This window comes from Microtus oregoni, unplaced genomic scaffold, assembly GCF_018167655.1.
Source record: "Microtus oregoni isolate MIOR12 unplaced genomic scaffold, Mior012 000047F_ref0000412, whole genome shotgun sequence".
Taxonomy (NCBI): Eukaryota; Metazoa; Chordata; class Mammalia; order Rodentia; family Cricetidae; genus Microtus; species Microtus oregoni.
In genome coordinates this window covers 109,462-131,587 of record NW_024543221.1, presented here as the reverse complement: position 1 = coordinate 131,587, position 22,126 = coordinate 109,462, and the positions used below count along the sequence as shown (strand labels likewise).

The 22,126-nt window shown below is 42.0% G+C and overlaps 1 protein-coding gene across 1 annotated transcript in view; it reads right to left on the bottom strand.

Moving 5' to 3' along the window:
• Nucleotides 1-22,126, bottom strand: part of Wdr64 (WD repeat domain 64) — a 106,198-nt gene that overhangs the window by 66,805 nt on the left and 17,267 nt on the right. The window contains exons 3-8 of the mRNA XM_041635477.1: nt 20,504-20,606; nt 18,806-18,909; nt 14,978-15,007; nt 13,100-13,210; nt 10,419-10,633; nt 7,995-8,129 (exon numbers count right to left, since the gene is read on the bottom strand). Coding sequence (XP_041491411.1) covers nt 7,995-8,129; nt 10,419-10,633; nt 13,100-13,210; nt 14,978-15,007; nt 18,806-18,909; nt 20,504-20,606 — 698 coding nt within the window. The remainder of the gene's footprint in view (nt 1-7,994; nt 8,130-10,418; nt 10,634-13,099; nt 13,211-14,977; nt 15,008-18,805; nt 18,910-20,503; nt 20,607-22,126) is intronic.

The following is a 22,126-nucleotide window of genomic DNA, read 5'->3' as shown; positions in this document are numbered from 1 at the left end:
CTTGTGATGGCTCCCCCATGGCCATGGCAGCCCAGGAAAACATGCTCACAAGCATCACTTGAGAAACCTCTTCAGCATCTAGATTTAGAAAGACAGAGAGAGAGAGAGAGAGAGAGAGAGAGAGAGAGAGAGAGAGAGAGAGAGGAGCAAGCAGCTCAGAGGTTTCTGGAGCACCTGATGGACCAAGGAGCCTTGTTTGCTGAGATTGTCTGAATATTTTTATCTCCCTGCTTCCTGACTCTAGCTGTAATCAGCAGACAATTAACCATCACCTACAAAATTCCAAGAGAGACAGTAAATGCTAGGAAGTTCAGGATCCATCTGGAAGACAAACTCCTGACTATTGTGAAACAAACGCTCTTTGCAGCCAACACTGCGGTGCACCAGTTGCTTGGAGGGTGTAACTTTGCAGCTGGTCTGTTTAAGACATTTAAAGACCAGGTCTGAGGGATACTATCTGCTGCCGCCAAATAATCTAGTGAAAATGGTAATATATTTCTACTAAGATTAATCTTATATTTCTGAAAAGAGAAATAAGAAAAAGAGAAAAGATTGACTTCTTCCTTTCCTATTTGAATCTTCTTGATCTCCTTTTGTTGTCTTATTGCTGTTGCCAAAGCTTTCAAGAACTATGTTGAAGACATATGGAGAGAGTGGACAGCCTTGTCTTGTTCCTGATTTTAGTGGAATCATTTTGAGTTTCTCTCCATTGAATTTGACGTTGGCTGTTGGCTTGCTGTATATTGCTTTTATTATATTTAGGTAATTTCCTTGTATCCCTGACCTCTCCAGGACCTTTATCAGGAGGGGTGTTGGATTTTGTCAAATGCTTTTTCAGCAACTAATTAAATGATCATATTTTTTCTTCCAGATTATTTATATGATGGATTACATTGATAAATTTTCGTATGTTGAACCAGCCCTGCATCTCTGGGATGAAACCAATTTGATCATGGTGGATGACAGCAACTGATGGAAACAGAGGCAGAGATCCATATCAGAGCACTGGACTGAGCTCCCAAAGTTCAGTTGAAGAGTGGGAGGAGTGAGAATATGAGCAAAGAGGTCAAGACCATGATGGGGACATTCACTGAAACAGTCTACCTGAGCTAATGGGAGCTCACCAACTCCAGTCGGACAGGAAAGGAACCAGCATAGGACCAAACTAGTCCCTCTGAATGTGGGTAACAGTTGTATGGCTGAGGCAGACTGAGGGGCCACTGACAATGAGACCACGATTTATTCCTACTACTTGTACTGACTTTTTGAAACCCATTGTCTTTGGAGAAATACTTTGTTCAGCCTACATATAGGAGGACCTTGGTCCTTCCTCAGAGAAATATGCCTTATACTCTCTGAGGAGTGGATGGGGGGGTTGGGGAGGAAGGTGGAAGGAATGCGAGGAGAGGAGGGGATGGGAACTGGGATTGGTATATAAAATGAAAAAAGACAGTTTTGAAAAAAAGCCAAAAAACAACAATAAAAAAAAAACTCTATCTAAATCTTTGCAAAAGTCAGTCCCCCAATCATAGATATCTGCTTAAACAATTATCTCCTAAGAACAGTCTCTCCTGATCACCCTGTAAAAACATTGCCTCCCATTACCCTCCACCCCAATGCTACTTCATTTCTGTCACTTAGTTAACATTGTTTGGCCGTCTGCCTTTCCCACAAGAGCATGAGCTCCAAGAGTTAGTCTTTTTAAAATATTTCTTTTATTTTTGAGATTGATATTTCTTTTTTGTGAGGCAGGGTTTCTCTGTAGCTTTGGATCTTGTCCTGGAACTCTCTCTGTAGACTAGGCTGGCCTCGAACTCATAGAGAGTTCCTGTTTCTGCCTCCTGAGTGCTAGGATTAAAGGTGTGCACTACCATCGGCTAGCCTGAGATTATAATATAATTAGATTGTTTCTTCTTTTCCTTTTCTTTCTCCAAAGCTTCTGTGTATAGGCCTCCTTTCTTTCAAATTCATGGTCTCTTTTTACACTAATTGTCATTACATATATCTATGTATGTGCATAAATATTTCTCAATACAACTTGTTACAGTCTGTATAATGTTATTTGTCTGCGTGTTTTGGGGGCTCACCATTTGGTATTGGATAACCAATTGGTGTGCTTGTCCCCAGGGATTACTATGTTTCCTACTCTCAGCATCCCTTAGTTGCTTCTAGCTCTTTGTGTAGGGTCGAGGTCTCATGGGCTTTCTCCCATCAGCCTTTAGGTTAAATTAAAGAGCTGTTGGGTACTGCCCACAGTGTGTGAGCTACTATTGCACTCTTAGGGCTATAGTGCCATGCTGGCCATTGCTGTGATTCACCGGTGGGTTAGCTGGGTAAGAATGTTAACTGCCCTCCTTTAGAAGTTTGCATAGCACCATGAAAGCTAGTCCTCAGAGAGGAGGCGTTCAGGTAGGTAGGTTTTAGTTTAGGGACATCTGGGCCCTGTTTCTGAAGTAAAAGCATCGTGTCTTTAGCAGCAGGGACTCACCTTCTGCCTGTGAGGTAACCAAGGGCAACAGCAGGGAATACCCAGCAATGTTTTTTGTATACTACTACATTAGTGCTTGCAATTGGGCTTGGTCTATAATCGACATACAGTAAATGTTAAGGATTTAGAAAATAAAACCGATCTCTCCCATTTATTTCTTTTCTTCTGTAGGTTATCAGTTCTGAAAAATTATGGGAAAAAGCTTTTGTCTCTCTTTATCTCCCTCCACTGGTTAAAATCAAATCCTTATAATTTAAAAAAATTTTTCATACTTTCTCAGTTGATCTTCCATTTCCTACTTACTTTTTTCTAATCCATGCTCTAATTTGAGGAAACAGATGAGTATCTGGAGAGGCTGGAGCGGAGGCTTGGGGCTCTGCTGAGAAAAGGGGCTGGGATTTGGTTGAGAGATACCGTGGGCAGTGAGGGGTGTGTGCCAAGTCCACTGATGAGATGTGCTCTCATGTGTCTAACCTCATAGGCAGTGCAGAAAGGCAGTTAGGGAGATGCTCGGTGAAATGTGATATAACAGAGTAACAGAGTTCAGTGGGGTTGCTTGGTGGTTCTAGTGAGTTTAAAGCCTTCAATAACAAGGAACAGAGGTTTGAGACACTGATGCTGGAGTTTCTGAAGAGCTAAGTCTAAGCGGAGGGTGAGGGCCTGCCAATGTTGTTGCAGCTAAGTGTCCTGGTTAGCTTGACACATCAACTTGCCACAACCTAGAATCAATTGAGTAATTATTATTAATCAGATTTGCCCGAGGGCATGTCTGGCGGAGATTGGTTTGAGTGTTTTGAAGGAGGACTTAAGCCCACTGCAGACAGCACCATCTTGCAGGCTGGGCTCTGAACTCTGTGAGAATACAGAAAGTTTGCCACTGCAGCAGAAACAGAACTAGAACATGAAGTTTTTTATTTCTACTTTATCACGTTATCATTGACAATAGGGAACAACCCTAAATAAGACAACATCTTCCTTAAGAAGGAAGAGCTAGGTTATCTCATCACTCAGAATCCAGATGCAATGTGTTTGTTTTGGCTGCTGTAACTTTTCTTGTTGATAAAAATCTGGGTTCATCTATTCTTCTTTCATTGTAGCGCATGCTGGAAGAGATCTTTACCTCTCTGGGCTTTGCAGAAAGCTAGCACTTATCATTTCCACTTCTGAACTTTTCTGTGTATTCATAAACCATATCATTGTCCTTAACACACTGCTTGACATAGATGGTTATCTACCTATGTGCTGGTGTGCCCATGTGCTGGTAAATGTTTACATCTGGCACCAAAGTTGGGACAGAGCCATTGCTGACTGGTGTCTGCAGTACTCTGCAAAAATATCTTATTCCCATCATAGCTAATTCCACACCAGCAATGATAGCCTTGCACATTAGTTGGTAAAAGATACAGAACTATATTGTATGGTATTTATACTTTCTGGAGATGAAAAAAATCAAGAAGTTAATTGTAGATTATAGTAAACTAAATGGGAGGCAATAAGTTGGGCTTGGGATTTGTCTTACTTTTGTTTTTAATATCATTGGATTGTGAATTTGCATCATTTAACTTTTAGCCATGGCAGTGTTTGACAAAGGCTTGCCAAACTCCTGAACACTCAGTTGATGAGGGCTAGTTCTACAGAATATTCCTGATTTCATGTCCAGAGATGATTTCACTTAGATTTAAAGCACTTAGGTCATGAGTGAAACATGTTGGCTAGATACTTGTTGAATGACAGTTATGTTTTAGATTACAAAGTGCCCTACAGGATCACAGTGTGCCTCTGGGTGCCACCTCACTTGTTGTAATGACCTCAAAGAGGCCTGGGATTATCAGCAGTGGTAATATTGTGGCTCCAAATTTGCTCTCTTTGGAAATGAAAGCTAGATGAGAGAAAGTACGTCTTCCACAGGACCACAAGGGTCTGTTATGATTCCATGTGTGTAGAAAATGGAAGAAACCTCGAATGAGTGAAATTCTGAATAAATGTGTATCTTGACATAGGTGTGGCGTGTCAAGGATTCCAGGACCAATTGGCCCATGGGAAATGAGCAAAATCATTACTCATTGGTCCAGAATTAAAAGAAAATGGCAAAGTTTCTCTTGGGAGTCCATGTATGAGTGTTTATGGACTGATCCATGAGTACAAAGACTAGCAATGGCAGCTTCCTCCTCCTGGCTGTTTATAACCTAAGACTGCTCATCTACAGAGACCTCCTCTACCCAAACTAGCTAACCCCTCTTCATGTGCTGTAAACTGAAAAATGTGCTAGGGATCCAGGTTGTGGTGGTTCTATTAGAGAACCCTACCTGGTCCCCACTTCACATGTGGCTGTATGCTGCTCCTGTCTTCATTCCCTCATCATCCCTAGCCAGGGTTCCAGGACCCAAATCCTGTGGGTGGAAGCACATATGTTTCACAATGCACAGCCATGGTTGTTCTCCATGGCTATGGCCATGTTATGAATTTACAGCATAGGATAAAATCAAATTGGATGCACAGTTGAATCTATTTCTTAATTAGTTTGTGTTTGAGAAATGTACTTCTGCAAAATGCCAGCATGCACTCATTAGCAATTAATTGTGTTACAGAAACTAAATAAAACTCTATAATTAATCACATCATATAAATGACATTTATGGAAATTGATTCAGTGTCAGGGAATAAAATTATTTTTAATATGCAGCGAAGATTTTAAATTAAATCTCTCAGTGTGATAATATTATAGACCAAAATAAGCATTTTTAGCTTCTAAGTAAAAAATACAAAATGTGGGTCTTTCATGAAGCCTACAATTATTTTTCTTTTTTACAGAAAATGTAAGGTCATCAGTCATCTGAGAGATATGATAGACTCTTCTATTAAGTTTCTGTCTATTTTTATTTCTCCACTAAAAATTAGCTTGGAGATTGCTTTTGTTTATGTTTTGATTTCTGACTGGCCTTTTTCACCTATTATATGTTTTTTAATTTTATTTACTTATATTTATTAATATATATATATAAAGTACATATATTAAAATGTGTTTCCTGTAAGCAATATATATTTGATTTTTTTAATCATCAGATAACCTCTATCTCCTAGCTGTGGCATTTACTATTGACATTTGAAGTGACTGTTGATACTAGATTTGCGTCTACTATGTTTATTATTTTCTACTCATTGCCCTTGTAGTTTGTTTCTGTTTTTGTCTTCCACTCTTTTTCTACCTTTCTGCTGGTTTGTTTTCACTGAACATCTCTTTTTATGCTTTCAATCTTTGTTTACTTTAATTTCTATATTTATGAATGTCTGCACGTCTATGTCTGGCTCATTTCTCATCACTAAGGTACATGACTGCTGTTTTGTTTCTTTGAATATCAACAATTTCCTTCTAGTCCCGTCCTTTCTCTTCTTCTTCCTAAGGTTGCCCTGCAGTTTGTGACATACATAGTACACAAATTCACAGTAGTATAAGTAATTTATAATAACAAAACAATACTAATTTTCTCTATAATCCCTTATTGCTTTCTTTTTACTTATGTACAAGAGTATATATGTGTACACATGATCAGCGATGTTGTTGACATTGTAACAGATGCCAATTGATTAGATCACTTAAATTAAGGAAATGAAGTCTTTTTAACCTTTTTTTCTTCATAATTTTCTTCTTATGAATACACCATCTCCCACACAAATCTTCCCTTGCTTTGAAAAGCTTCTCCTTGTATTCCCGGCAAGCAGGCCGACGCACAACAAATTTCTTTTCTTTTGTTTGTCTGAGGAAGTTTTAATTCTTTATTTTTATTAATTTATTTACTTTAGATAGGGTCTCATGTATCCCAGATTGACCTGAAAGAGGCTGGTGGGCAAGCATCACTTTGAGCTCCTGTCAAAAGTGCTGGTGTTCTTTGTACTTCAAGAGTAATTTTAAAAATAACGTGCACAGAATCCCAAGCTTGTTCTTTGTCTTTGGGTGATTTGCTTTTTTCTTCTCAGTACTAAATATCTTATGTTAAGCTCTTGCTTGCATGATTTCTGGGAAAGTGTGAGTGTGCTCTTCTTCCTTATAAGTTATTAGGAAACAGTTAACTCGATAGAATATTAGGTAGATATTTTTATTAGGCACCCCTAACAAAAGCCTTTTCCAACTACAAAATGAAGAAAGGAAGGAGGGAAGGCAGAAAGGGAGGAAGGGAGGAAGGAAAAAGAGAAAGAAACAAAGTGTCCCACAGGCCCCCAGATGGGGGGGCATTTTCTTAATTGAGGTTTCCTCTTCCCACATGATTCTAACTTGTGTCAAGTTTACACGAAACTAGCGAGTATAAAACTTATTCAAAACTTATTAAACAACATATTGTTATACAGGTGTATCATAAATTATATACCTGTGAAAGTTATATGATATGTTCACCTAGTAACAGCCCCTCTCTATCTGGTTACCTGTTGGGGAGTCTGCCTAACTCCCAGTCTGTGGGACTTTTTTTTTTATTCTAGTTATTGATGCAGCAAGTGGTCCTGTGGGTGTATAAGAAAGCAGGTTGAGCGAGCTCTGTGGAACAAACCAGTAAACGGTATTCCTCCATGGCCTCTGCATCAGTATCTGTCCCCAGGTTCCTATCACAACTTCCCTGGATGATGGACTGCAAGCTCTAAGATGCAATAACACCTCCCCACTGCAGCTTGGTTTTGGTCATGATGTTTTATCACAGCAATAGAAGCCTGACTAAGACAAGATACTCCACGTTAGAAATTTCCCACGTGCCCATTTGCGATTCCTGCTCCTGCCATCAACCCTAGGCAAACAGTGAAGCTACATTTTTTTCTCTATAAATCTGTCCTTTGAGGTGTGTCAAATAAATGGAATTGCACAACATACAGAATTTTTTGCTAAGCCTCTGTCCCTTAGAATGTTTTTGAAGTTTATCTGCCATTACAAGTATCTTGAAGTTTTAAAAAATTCAAATGCTATAACTAGTTATTAGAAAATATTTAACCAGATTGAAAATGAGTCAAATATTACTCAAACTCACAGTTCTATGAGAACACCAGTTGGTGTGCTTATGATAGATAAAATATGATTGGCTACATACAGATTATAAGCATAGTTTGCTGGCTACCTAAGACAATTCTGAAGTGTAAACTTTTACCAATAAAATAATATTTAAAGTATAGATACAGGTCTATCGACTTATTACAATACATTAGACCAATAAACGATTCTTTGGAGTGCTGGGAATAGAAGCCAGGGTCTCACTAATGCTAGGCATGTGCTCCAGCTGGGCTGTGTCCCAAGTCCCCACTAAGCAACAGTTGGGTTTGCCTCCTGTGAAGAGCATGTATCATATTTGCATGTATAGGACCGACTTTTGCTTTACCCCAAAGTCTAATAGCCCTGCCACCCCAAGGGGACAGCTAACTTCTGATATTTCTGAAAACTACTCTGAACATTATAAGGTTGCGGTGGGCCTATCATTTTAAGACTGCTGAGGGTCCCGGAATGCTCACGTAGATACACGGTTGTACTTACAAATTGTCCTCAAGTCTCTTCAAGGATTCCAAAACCAATGAATGAACACTGTCTAAGGAGCAGGATCCGAAGCAATTGAGAGCTGGAATGTATCTGATTTTCATAACCCAGTCATTATGCAACTTCCTCTTGACACTGGGAATGAAAGGGGGGTTGTTACGTTAGACACATCTTTTCTTCTGTTTAGCATCTCACTTGGTTTGGCTCAGGCTGTAACTGTGAACTCTTCTAAGTCTACAGGTGCGCTGGAGCCCTCGGCATCACACCATGTTCAGCTGTTCCGCTGGTCTTCTTCTAGCATATTTAAAGTGTAAAAAAAAAATAACTTTACAAGGCTCTTGTTAAATCTTGAGCTATGACTTCAGAATCAAAGGTGTGACTCAATTTGATTAGATTTAGAATCGCTTAGGAAACAAACCTCTAGATGCGATGTGAAAAGAAGTTTAGTTGAGGAAGGAGGAACCACCCTGAATGTGGGTGACATCGTTCCATGGGCTGACATCCAGGCATAAAAGCATGAACATCAGCATCCGTGACCCTGACAGCAGATGTGTGACAAGCTTATGGTCCTGCCACCATGCGTGCCTCATTATCATGGGCTGCACCCCTTCTAAACCCAGGGGCAGAATACATCCACCATGCATGCCTCATCATGACGGGCTGCACCCCTTCTAAACCCAGAAGCAGAATACATCCACCATGCATGCCTCATCATGACGGGCTGTACCCATTCTAAACCCAGGGGCAGAATAAACCCTGCCTTCCCTAACTTAATCTCTCAGATATTTTGTCACAATGACAAAAAAGGAAACTAATCAGAAAAGGACAATTTAGGAGGATCTCAGTGTAATTTTGGCCATCTTATTCTTACTTTAATGAAAAAATTCTGAGCATCCACATGGATTTAGCATAATGGGCATCATGTGGCTTCTATTTGAACAGACACATTTGAGACTCCAGAGCGTTGTGCAGCATGGAAGGGAATACTCTAGAGGAGAGGCATTTCCCCCACCCCCCCGTCCTAGATTTTGTTTAATTGTGAACTCTTGATATTGGTGAGTTCTCTGATTTGTACAGTGTTCCATATGTCAGTGTTTTCTGGCCATGTCCTTACTAACTCAAAATGAACAAATCCTGCGGATGTCAACTTCAGTATAACTTTTATGATGGTTACAAAATTTAACTATCCTTCCTGGCTTATAATTCATCCCACCCCGCCCCATTCTCATTTCTGACATACCCATCTAATGAGTGGAGGAACTGACCATGGACCAAGGACCTTTCGGGCAAGTGGCCCACCTCTTAGTGGGGAAAAGGTTCTATTATCTGTGCCTGTCATGAATGAAATAAGGAACCCATAGTGTTCAGGGCAGCACACCACACAGGGACAGATATAAAACAGATAAACACAGCCCTGATAGAGGGGGCATGAAATGGAGCGGTCTTCCTGACTGTGTTATTAGAGTTCCAGCAATATGGCTAATCTCAATTCAATGCAGCAACAATCATACTGAGGAAAGGTCATGAATAGATGATTCATGAGTGTACATAAGTACTAAAATAATAATAAGTGTGTATGTCTATGTGTCAGTGCATGTGGGTGCAGGTGCCAACTGAGGCCAGAAGGAGTCAGGTCCTCTGGAGCTGAAATTAGAGGCATTTGTGAGCTGCTCAGCACGGGCACCTTGGTCATGGTCCTCTGCAAGAGCAGTACATGCTCCTAACTATTGAGCCATCTCTTCAGCCCAGGAGGATGTTTTTAATTGAATGCTGAGCTCAATGAAGGAATACTAACTCCTTGTCTCTCATATTTGCAACAAATATTTATTGCAGTATATTTCAGTTTTTAAATTTACTCTTTTGAAGTCTTGGAAACTTAATTTGGCAGACAGTCAAAGCTATCAAAATATTTTTTTTAAAAAAAACTGTATCTATTGCTTTTATGTATAGAAAGTTTCTTATTCAGTTGCCAGGAAGTAATCATAAATACACAAAAACATACATTTTGCTGTTTCTTCATAATGTCACTTTTTAGTTTATCTCAGTCTATCAGATACCTATAGATTTTAATAGCCAACAACACTTGAATTTCAGTTACTAATTATGCTTTCCTCATTTTCTTGGAAGTTTCTTGAGATGAGAAGTATGTCTTCTTTCATTTTTAAATGTACTGAAATAGTCTTGCTATGTAGCCCATGCTAACCTGGAGTTCAATATATAGTCTAGGCTAGTCTCAAACTCATGATTCCTCTGCCTCTGCTTCCATACTGGGTCTATAGGTATGACCCTCCAAGCCTAGATTAGGGGGCTTTAACTCTGAAAAGTACTGTGGGTCTTGCATCTCGTTTCACTCAATGCCTATAGAACTGAACGATGTTCACAATTGTTAGAGCAAAGGGAGGATTATTCACGTGATGTCCTTACCTTTTAAAGTTCTTGGAGTCTAGGACCTGGGTCTGTAATTTCTTCTTTGTTTTTGCCTGCTTTAATCCAATGTCATCGCTGTTTACAGTGAACCTGTTCACAAACCCCCCGTCATCTCCCAGGAGGATGTCATCTCTGCAGAGCTGGTCAGGGAGGGGCACCACGCACACGCACAGCAGGCAGTGGTCCATGGGCTTGATGACAAAATAGTGCTCCTGGAAGCACAGGAGTGTTGTTGTGAAGTGAGATACACTCTAACTGCTGCACACGGTTGGGGTTTTAGCTCAGGAGCAAGTAGCAGAGCACCTGTTTAGTGTGCAGGTGGTGCAGAGGTCCAACCCCAGCATCTTACAGACACACAAACAGAGACACACATACAGACACAGACACACACAGAGACACAGATGCACAAACAGAGACACACATACAGACACACAGAGAGACACAGACACACAACCAGAGACACACATACAGAGAGACACAGACACACAAACAGAGACACACATACAGACACAGACACACACAGAGACACAGATGCACAAACAGAGACACACATACAGACACAGACACACAGAGACACACAGACACACATACAGAGACACACATACAGACACATGCACTCATATATGTGTGTGCATCCACGCACACACCCACAGGTTGGCGGAGAAATTTCTGTGTTGTTTCTCATTTTAGATCCTACAGTGATAGAGGAACTTGGAAAATGTAGGCAAAAATTTACCAAATAGAAGTTAAAGCTGTGAACCCAGAAAAGAAGTAGAGCTACTCTCTCGGCCTGGGTGAGTTTGGGATCTCAGGAATTGCAACTATGAATGCCTTCTCTTGACTGTTTGGAAATACTGAGCTGGCCTCAAACTCCCCATGTATTCTAGAGTGATCGTAACACACGCACACACACACACACACACACACACACACACACACACACACACACGCCTGCTTCTTCCTTCAAAGTGCTGGGATCTATGTTGCTGCCTACCATGCCTGGTTTATGGAATGCTGGAGGCTGAAGCCAGGTTCAAGCCCCAACCATGCTTGGTAAGCTCTTGAATTTTGTACAGAATTATCAGGAGAAAAGTACTCTACCATCCACGACTATCTATAACTATCCAACAAGTATTTGCAAGCCGATTCTGTATTATTAAGTGGGTTCACTAAGCTAGGCAGTTATTCTTGCTTTTAGAGAACTTACTGTCCTAAGATAGAAAAATGGTAGATGAAAATTTTTGCTATTTTTTCCATTTTTTTTAGAATGGGTGAGCATTGATATATTTAGAGGCTCCCCGAGCCACCAACTAATGTGTAGTGAGCACTAACTAAGCACAAACATTGTTCCAGGAATGGCTGGACAAGATGAGCACAACAAAGCTTCCCACCCTGTGGAAGCTACCCTGCAAGAAGGGAGGACAGAGGGTGAGATGGAGCCCATATTAGGCCAGTACTGTTTATGTCCCATGGGCAGAGGTGGTAGTGTGTGTGTGTGTGGGGGGGGGGTGACCTTTGATCTGGGACTTAAACTGCTGGAAAGAGAAAGAGGAAATAGAGGGGAAGGAGCTCCAGAGTAGAAGATCAATGTAAAAGAGGGCAGAGAGGGGAACAACTGCAAGGCCTTGTCTCACCAAGACAGGAGATGGAGGTGTCAGATACAAGGGTGTTCAGAGACGGAGAGAAGGAGGGAGAGGAGGGGAAGGAAAGAGAGAAGAGGAAGCAAGACTACAGCAGGAGGGAGGGAGGAAGCCCGAGGAGAATAGGGAAAGGGCTGAATACTGTGAAGAACACAAGGACAAGCTGGCAAGGCCGAGACAAAGGCCAGCAGGAACCACAGATGGCTCAGCGGAGCCTGCAGGTTCTCGTCTGTGATGGTGTCCTGAGTGTTGTGTTCTCCCCAGCAGCGCTGAGCCACTGTGTGCAGCACAAAGAGCTGCAATGCTTTTCCAAGGTTACAGCTGGAAGCCAGCAGGGGGCAAAGATGGCCTTGGTGTCCAGCTGTCCCACGTAGGGTGCAGGCAGGAAGGAGTGAATCAGGAGGGACTAGAGATAAAGAAGAGGCTTCCTTGAGTTAAAAATCAAGTGTGCAAACAGGAGAACCTGAATAAAAAACAACACAAAGTCCAGGACCCGGGGTTAGCCTTCTGAGAAAAGGTTTCTGAGTCAGCTCCAATCCTATAAGACTTTATACAGTATGCTCTTCCTAAGGATGCTGGGCTGGGGGGAAAGGCTTTGCCCTTGATAACAAGCATAATCAGAAAGATAATGCTTGGTTGTGTAGAGGGATATAAAAGAGCAAATGAGTTTGCTGTGGTAGCAGGAGGATGCCTGGAGCCACGAGGACCAGTAAAGAGCAGAGAATAAGGGGTGTGGGGAGACTACCACCCAATGTCAGAAAATAACAAGAAACTAAAATCCAACAGCAACAGCAGAAACTAAAAGAATTACCTTTTCCCTCTCAAAACTGAAACCAAAATGAGAGCCTAATGAAGCTCTAAAAGAAAACTGCATTCCCCTTTCATGACCTGGTGCTGATGCTGAACTCCATCTTAAGTGGTTACTTAGTAACTTCCCTCCGGTTCCAACAGTTACTCATTACACAGTGGCTGGGCTCACATCCTTACAGGGGTTCAACACGCAGCCTCTTGTTTCCATCACTTCTCTCTGCACAGTACCTGGCTGCTCCCTTGAGCTTTATAATCCCAGACGATAATGGTCCTCTCTGTAGTGGCAACGATTCGCTTTAGCTGGCCCAGGTAATCACAGCCCGTGATCCAGGAGGTATCCTGATAGAAGAGCACACAGTTGGAGGAGATAGGGCTAAGGATGATGCCCCAGTGGTAGAGCACTTGCCTAGCATGCACCAGGCCCTAGGTTCAGTCTCCAGTACCGCAAGACAGAGGGGATGGGGAAATCACAGCAGTTTTCCTTCTACTTCAAGGTATTGGAAGGCAGGAAGAAAGTTACTGACATTAGAAATCCCATGTGGTACCAGAGCCTACAGGGCATCTCCTTGGAGTGGCATAAGGAAAGGAAAAAGGTCGCTCCATTCTGCCTTGCTTCTCAGTACCAGTAGCTGGAGACTGCTTCAGCTAATGTGGGAATTGCTCTTTGGAAGAGTGGGATGGCTGGACAAGCAGCTGGCTTTTGCAGCATTCACGTCCATGAGGCCATCTATTTCCATGGGCAGCTAGAAGCAGGGCTCTGATTAAACAAGTGCTCCAGCCTTGCTGCCTGCTAACGCTTTCATCTAGAAAAGCCCTTAGTGATCAGACATCCATCTGATCTAAAGCTGAGGCTCATCGCCTCTCTTGAGTCTCAGCTCAAGTCTGGAAGCTTTAACAGCATCAATGGAAACAGCAGCTTGGGTTTCCTGGAGTATCGGAAACGTGTGTGCACGTGAATCTTCCGTAAATCCACCTGGAACCCAATGGATTTGTTCCATTACAGAAACAGAGGCTGCGAAGTTTAACAAGAACCGGGGCTCCTAGACCAGGTACTGTGTTGTCTCTTGGTAGTTTAGTAAATTCACTGGATGCATGCAAACAGGGATAAAAAAAAAAAACCCAAACCTCCAGCATCCCTGCATCTCTCATAAATCGTCAGGGTAGGGGTGTGGGTGGACCAGAAAACCAGCAACCACAGCTTTCTATCTGCTGCCAAGTAACAAACTGCACATCCTAGTGACATGCAATCGGCTCCCAAGTAACTGCACATCCTAGTGAATGCAGTCTGCTGCCAAGTAACTGCACATCCTAGTGACATGCAGTCTGCTGCCAAGTAACTGCACATCCTAGTGACATGCAATACGAATCACAAAATTGTACTCCAGTTTTTATGGCATTTTTCAAGCTGAAAACATTCTCAAATTATTTCCATGTTGTTCTCATAACTTGAGGCATCAATTTTTCTTAAAAAAACAATATTTAATTAAAACTCAGAAGCTTTTAATTAAAATTCCAAGAAGTAACTAGTTTCCCAGCAATTCTCTGCGGATAACTTAACTCCAGGAAGTAACACCTGGGTCTTAGCTATTGTTCAAGGCTTAGTTTTGATCCTAGTCAGTAAATATAAAATTCACTATCTTTAAGTATCATTTTTAAAAAGTTTTACAAACGTTTGTGTAGGGTGTGTGTTTGCGTGTGAGTTCAGTAAAGCATATGTCAGGATGCTCATGAGGAGGATACAGGACAACCTCAGGTATCAGTCCTTTTCTTCTTTCTTGTTGGAGAGACAGGGTCTGTTGTTCGGTGCTGCATATAGCAGCCTTGCTAACCTGCAAATGTTCTGCATCTCTTCTGTTGCCACCTCCCATCTTATCCTCATGTAAGCACAGGATAACAGATACACACTTTGGTGTCCAGCTTTATTTACATGGGTTCTGGGGCTTCATACTTACAGAGTGATCACTTTACCCCCTGAGCAGTCTCACCAACCCTTCATATGCAAAGACTACTCAAGCATGCATGTTTTGAGGTTTTTGAGTAATCTGTGGAAGAGTCATCACCACAGCACTAACTTTGACTTATTTCAAAATTTTTTAATGTACTTACTGTAACAGTGGTGCTGGTCTGAACTCTCATCTGTGAGTAAAGATGAAACCGAGTTAGCACTTCAGTAAGAAAGCTATAGCAACACACAGTCTCCCTGACTTTCTCCCACTTGACATCTCACCCACTGCGAGAATTTCCTCCCCACTTCATCCTCAGAGTAGCCTAACTGTGAAGTAATACAACTTGGTTTGCAGGGATCAAGATTTCCACCTCTATGACTGGTGCTTAGCCACAGTGTCCCCTTGATATTATTATTATTATTTTCCTTCCACAAGCAAATACCTAATTTTTAGCTAATCAGAACAATATTTGTTATAAAAAGTTAGAAATGCAAAATACAGCAAGGACAAGAGTGGCCCAAAGAGTGCTAAATAGAGCAATAGGGACAAATGGACCATGTAGAAAAATACAGCACATTTTATTTGAGAGACTTCTCTTCAAGTTACTTGACATCTTTGATACATTCTGTCTAGTGGCCCTCCACATAAGCATCTATGAATGGTGCCCTGGGCACTGGGCTATGCTATGCATCATATATATGTCCAGTGCAGAGAACTAGTAGGTAGCCGTGTCTCACACCCTGGATACACGATGACTACCTCCAGGATGAAGGCAAGCAGCTGAGGTATCCCAGGGATGCAGATTCTTTGGCATCATTCAAAAGGTTTGGAAATGGCTTTCCTGAAGGAATGTGTTATATGAACAAAAAAAGTAGGGCAGGGAGAGTTCTGGGATTGTCTTTCATGGAAGCCACAGACCATCTTTCACCAGAAGAGTGCCAAGATGCCTTCCACTCAGGGTCTTATTTCTGGATGGGAAGGCATTTAATTGCAGGCTAGAGTGCTGTGGTTTCATTCTGACTCACGATTGAAGCATGGTGGTTTTATTTTCTGTGGCGGTTAGCATCCTCAACTTGAAGAATCTCCTAGGAGATGGGCAAACTGAGGGGGATGATTTAGATTAAGGTTTGCCTCCTCTGAAAATGTCTATGAGGGATTGTCTCGATTGACTAATTGATGTATGAAGACCCATATCAATCACTCCCTGGACCAGATGGGCGGCACCACTCCCTGGGCGGGGCCACTCCCTGGGCGGGGCCACTTCCTGGGCAGGCATCCTTGATGACAGAAGATTGCAAAAGCAAGTTGCACACAGCAGCATTTATTGTTCTCTTCTGACACCTGACAGTTAGCAGCTGCTTCAAGCTCCTGCTGCCTTGACCTGAGCATGGTGATGAGCCATGCTTCAATCGTGAGTCAGAAGAAACCCTTCCTTTCTTCAGTGGCTTTGGTCAGATATTTAATTTCAGTGGGAACAACTTAATTAAAGTTATCTTCTTTCTTCATCACCTTTTGCAGGAATTCTAGTTATTAATGATATTTCCACTCTGTTATCGCCAAGAAAATCCTTAACATGACTCTTTATTCCTCTAGGTAATGTTTAAATTACATGTTTATCAATTAAAAGATATTTGGAATTATTAATGACTGCTTTTAAAATTTGGTCACTGTGACTTCTACAGGGATTCATAGGATTTCCTCCCATAATGAATCATCTGTGGTTAAGGAACGTAACATGAAAAATAGTATTTGTTTCGAGTGTATCAAATCTTAACCTGATTTTAAAGCAATCTTTTCTATCCAATCCCATTGTGTGTGTGTGGGGGGGGGGGAGATCAAGAATGTGTACGTATGGTACATGCAAGTGTGTACAAGTGTGTGTGGATGCTTGTACATGTGTGTGCACCCACGAGGACAAAGGAAGACAGATGTTCTTCTCTATCACCATAAAACCTTACTGCTTTAAAACAGGGTCTTTCTCTCTCTCTCTGAACCCTGAAGCTCCCACATTCAGTTATGCTGGCTGCCCAGTAAGCTTCCAGGATCCACTTGTCTCTAAGACCCCCACCCAGTATTGTGGCTAGATATGTGAGCATGCTATTTTTTAAATTCTACCTATCTATCTATCTATCTATCTATCTATCTATCTATCTATCTACCTATCTATCTATCTATCTATCTATCTATCTATCTATCTAGTTAGTTTTTCAAGACAGTGTTTCTCTGTGTAGCTTTGTAACCTGTCCTAGCATTTGCTCTATAGACTAGGCTGGCCTCGAACTCACTGAGATCTGCCCGCCTCTGCTTCCCAAATGTTGGAATTAAAGGCATGCGCTACCAACACCCAGCTCATGCATGCTACTTGTATCTGCGTACTTGAAATTCAGTCTCAGGTGATCATGCCTCTCTGATGAGTGCCACACCCTTGCCGTCTCCAGTTACCTCTTTCCTTCCTTTCTTCCTTCTTTTCTTTCCTCCTTTACTCCTTTCCTTCTGTTTTAGGAGCTTGTTACATTATTCTATAAGAAGCCAAGGTAGCTTTCTGTGTGTGTGTGCGTTTCCATGTGCTCAACTATAAACTTCTCTGTAGCATTGCTTGTTTTGTTTGGGTGTCTGTGAAGCATCTCAGAGGAACAAACCTCACTTTCTCATAATCAAGGACTACTTTACAATGCCAATCATTTTCCTCCTCACTGTGTTTTATAGATCCCAACTTAGCCCGATTGTTTGAAGAAATAAAGGTCCATACTGAAGAGGGAACGAATGTTCTTAGGTAGAAAGGAAAAGATGGAGAAGGGTTTTGTATAAAAAGAGGCCAGTTATCTGAGATTTTTGTTGTTGTTGTTTTTGGTTTTGGTTTTTCTTTTTGAGACAGGGTTTCTCTGTAGCTTGGGAGCCTGTCCTGGAACTAGCTCTTGTAGATCAGGCTGGCCTTGAACTCACAGAGATCCACCTGCCTCTGCCTCCCGAGTGCTGGGATTAAAGGTGTGCACCACCACTGCCTGGCAGAACTATTATTATTATTATTATTATTAATCTCCAGAATCTGCTGGGTACTCACAGTGAAGCTAGCACAGTAGATATATTCATGCATTTAACCAGCACAATGATGTGGGGAGGAAAAGTCTGTTGTTCTGGATGAGATCTGGGGCTGGAGACATTAAATACCACACCCAGCACACCCAGCTATGTCTGTAGAAGGCTGGACAGCAGCCGCCATATACACACCCAAAACCACAGACTCTATCCACACACCCAAAGCCACAAACTGACCACACATACGAAGCCCAGTACCCAAATGGCCCTTCCCAAACAATCTCATTGCCCTAGCTATGATCTTCTGGAAAACTGCCCAAGTTGAGTGTTACTGAAGGACTAAAATTGATATTGGAAATGATGATTATTTCAAATACAGTTTTCTTGTATAAAAAACGCTCATCATTGTCTTCAGTTAGAAATAAACTTTGAATCTTTACTCTATATTTAAGAGCAAGAGTGCATCTCTTGTTTTCTCACTGAAGAATATGGGACATGCTGCCATGCATTCTTTAGGAATATTCATGTCTCTGCTTTATAATCAAATTTCATCTTCATATTGTCTGTTCTTCTTGCTGTAAAGACACGAGGCCCATGAAGTCCCTTATTCAACATCACAGAAATCCAGGGACACCTGAGGCATTTCTTCTACTCCAAATCCACAGCCCTCCCAGCATCTTCTATTACCCAGCTGGCATGTGCTCAGGGTTTTATCCGGGAAATTATCCAGATTGACCCTTACACAGTGTACACCATGTGATTCACTACGACCCTTTTGAGAAACAAGACCATACGCAGCTATCAAACCTCAGCAATCACCTCAGGGCTCAGTGATCCCCGTAGTCTATTTTTTAAATAATACTGAAATGCTGTTGTGTTTTCTGAAGCATTTGGATAGTGCATAGATAAGATGCAGGAAGGAAAAAGGGAAGGGGAAAAGCTTTCAAATTACCTGACTGTTAAAGACGGTTATCAATCCTTTCTGAGATGCTGTTATCAACAAGTCCAGCTGTGGGACCTTCACAATGCATTTAATCACATCTCGTCTTCTACTACCTGTCAAAAGCATGTGATTAATGTCAAATTCCAGAGGTCCTTAAATTCATTCGTTATTGGTCTAAAACAAGAAAAAGAAAGTAAAAGAAGGCAGCCAGCATCTTACAAGAAGCCCCGAGTTACTTAAAACATAGAATGAGGCCATAAAAACCCTGCGACTACTGCTTGATTTTCTATTATCCTTAGAGATGTAATATAAATATAGAACATTTCAACTAAATATGGTGCATGAACTTCCAAACTACTTGCAGCTCCACATCCCGACATCCACCCACACCCTTCAGAGCACGCACACACACACACAGACACACACTCTCATCACTATGGGCACATTTCACAGAGAGTGGGTTTTCTAACCACCATGTGCAATCATTCTCCCTTGAGGCTTTCCGCGTGTCTTAGCCATCTCTTCTTTGAAGTGTCACCATCGCGGTCTACACAGACTAAAGTCCTAACACCATCTCAGGCTTTCCATTTGAAAAGAAGCAAACCACTTTGATGCTATTTTAAGACTTCTAAAAACATCTTGTGCGTTCAGGAAAACAACACGAGATACTTTGGTGCTACCCTGCCCACCCACAGTCCGAAGGACAAAGCTGTATGCATAATACTTTTCAGGGTGAGTTAGCTTTTGTTTCTTTGGATTTTAGTTTGGCATGTAGCCCAGGTTGGTGCTGAACTCATGGCTTTCCTCTTGTCCCCGAGAGCTGCAATTACAGGTGTGCGCCACCATGGTCTGTTTGTGGTGATGGAATTTTTATCATTGTAAACACTTAAAGAAGGGACATGAGCAGTCTATACTCCAGTTAGCAGGAGTTCATAAGAGAAAATAACAGATGAGGTTGGGGAAGTGTGTCCCTTTCTTCACTGCAGGATCCCCAGCATTCAGACCCATACCATAGATACCATCCCAACTGAGCTGCATCCCCACATTGCACATTGCGATGCATTTGTTAAAGGAACACCAGATGCAGCCTAGAGCGCTCCCTTCAATCTCAGAAAGTGGAATATAATGCTGCTGAGAGAGAGAAAGTGCCTCTAGGCTTTATCTTGCCTCCTGACACTCTCCCACCCTGGGCAAACAAACAGGGAGGAAAACCCAAAGTGCAGCGGGATGGAAGTGCCCAAGTCCTAGGGTCAAATTTTAAAACAACAACAACAACAAATGACATCTGGAAACTGGAGAGGTCTTAAGATGTCCCTAGCTAGCTCAAACTTGCTTTCAAAGAAACTACAGAACACTCAAGGATAGCAAGTTGGGAGGAACTCTTCAAGAATATTGCAAAGTCACGCGATTCCACCTGGTGAGCCTGGAACACGTGCTAATATAGAGACTTCCTTGGAGACCTGAGCCTCTTTACAGGTTGACTTCTTTCCACCCTCACCTTCGCTAGTGTCTTTCAGAGTGAGGGTGACCTTCCAGTTTCAACAGCAGATAGTGTCTCTGGAAACTGAACCCAAACTGCTACTTCTGAGGAACTGAGTGAGTGCGTGAAATGAAAGGCGATTCTTCGGAAAGGGTATGTTCCTAGAGCTCAGTTGTGAAAAAAATAGTAAAATTCACACTGACTTCGAAAGAGAATGTACAAGTCACCTGCAATCACAATTCGCTGTTTTCTAGACACAAGGAAAACCAAATTTTCTTCATCCAACTGCGAAGTCAGAGAATCTTCCTCAGTGGAGAAATAGCCAAAGATCTAAAATCCCAAACAAAGGAAACATGAGCAGTTGCTCAGAACTGGCTGTCACGTGACAACAGATTCTGCGTCGGCTGAATTCAAAGTCTAACTGAGATAAAAACGCACCCGGTTTTCTGATGTCAGAGACGGCAGTGCCCTGGAAATAAGGGACACTCTGACATTCAACACACTTTTCACTGAGGAGGAGTGATTTCCAGAGAGGCACTGACATCTTTTCTGTGGAGCAACCACGCACCAAATTGGTGCCCTGGTCAGAACAAATGATCAATTACCATCTTGACCTTGTTTGAAAATGAAGGCAGTCTTCACGGGACAGGGCCTCAACTATGCACATTCGCCATGAATGACTGTTCCTAACCATCATCTATCCATCTTCTGGGGTCAGGTTTTTCATCCTGGCAGAGGGAAGCTTCAGAATATAAAATATTTCAGTCTTTTTTTCTTTGATTAGCTGCCCACTTTTCAGGTGTTGAGCGAAAATTGGCTACCTTGCTATGATATTCTCAGTATAAAAATTGATCTTTTTGAACAAATTATCAAATTGTGAAATTTTCAAAATCAGAGGCATTTGGAAAACATCAGCAGCTGTGAGCCAGGCACAGTGACACAAACCTGTAACTTCGGGTATTGAGAGGTTGAGGTGTTTGAGACCAGGTTGAAGCCAGCCTTGCCTGGACAACACAGGAAAAGTCTATCTCAAAACCACCAGCAACAAAATAATACCTACTAATTTAGTAATGAGCAGAAATGAATGTGTTTTTTTTACCTATTAATGAGAGGTTTAAAAGAAACAGGGAATTTTGACCATCCTGTACATGTCATTGTGAGTCTTCCCCTATCACTCTATTTTCTGACACAGGGTCTCTTCCTGGGGCCGGAGAGCTCTGGGGACCCACCTGCTTCTGCCTGGCCAGCACTGGGGTTACAGCATGCTGTGCCGCTGTGCTTACTTTGTGTTCATGCTGGAGACACTGAGGTCAAGCTTTCACGCTTGGGCAGAAAGCACTTTTCCCATTGAGCCATCTCCCCAGCCCAACCTCCTTCCTCCTGTTTTACTTTATTTCTAATGCTACCAAAATGAATGGCCACAAACCTGACTTTAAGGAAAGTCTCTTTAGTAAGCCATGGTTCCACAGATTTGAGTCTGAAATGGGTTTCTGCAGACTCCATGATATAGATAGTAGACGTATGTACTTACTGGAGTCTTTGGGAAGAATCAGCTGTCAATTGTTCAGGTTGTTGGCATTATCTAGGATAATCTCTCCAAATTAGGCATCTTAAACTCATCAGCAAATTCCCTTCACAGTCACCTAGAATGGTGACTGACTGTACAAGTGGGGACCAGGACTATTGGGAAGGAGGGCACTTTTATATGGCCCTCATCTTTTTTTTTTTTTTTTTTTTTTTTTGGTTTTTCGAGACAGGGTTTCTCTGTGGTTTTGGAGCCTGTCCTGGAACTAGCTCTTGTAGACCAGGCTGGTCTCGAACTCACAGAGATCCGCCTGCCTCTGCCTCCC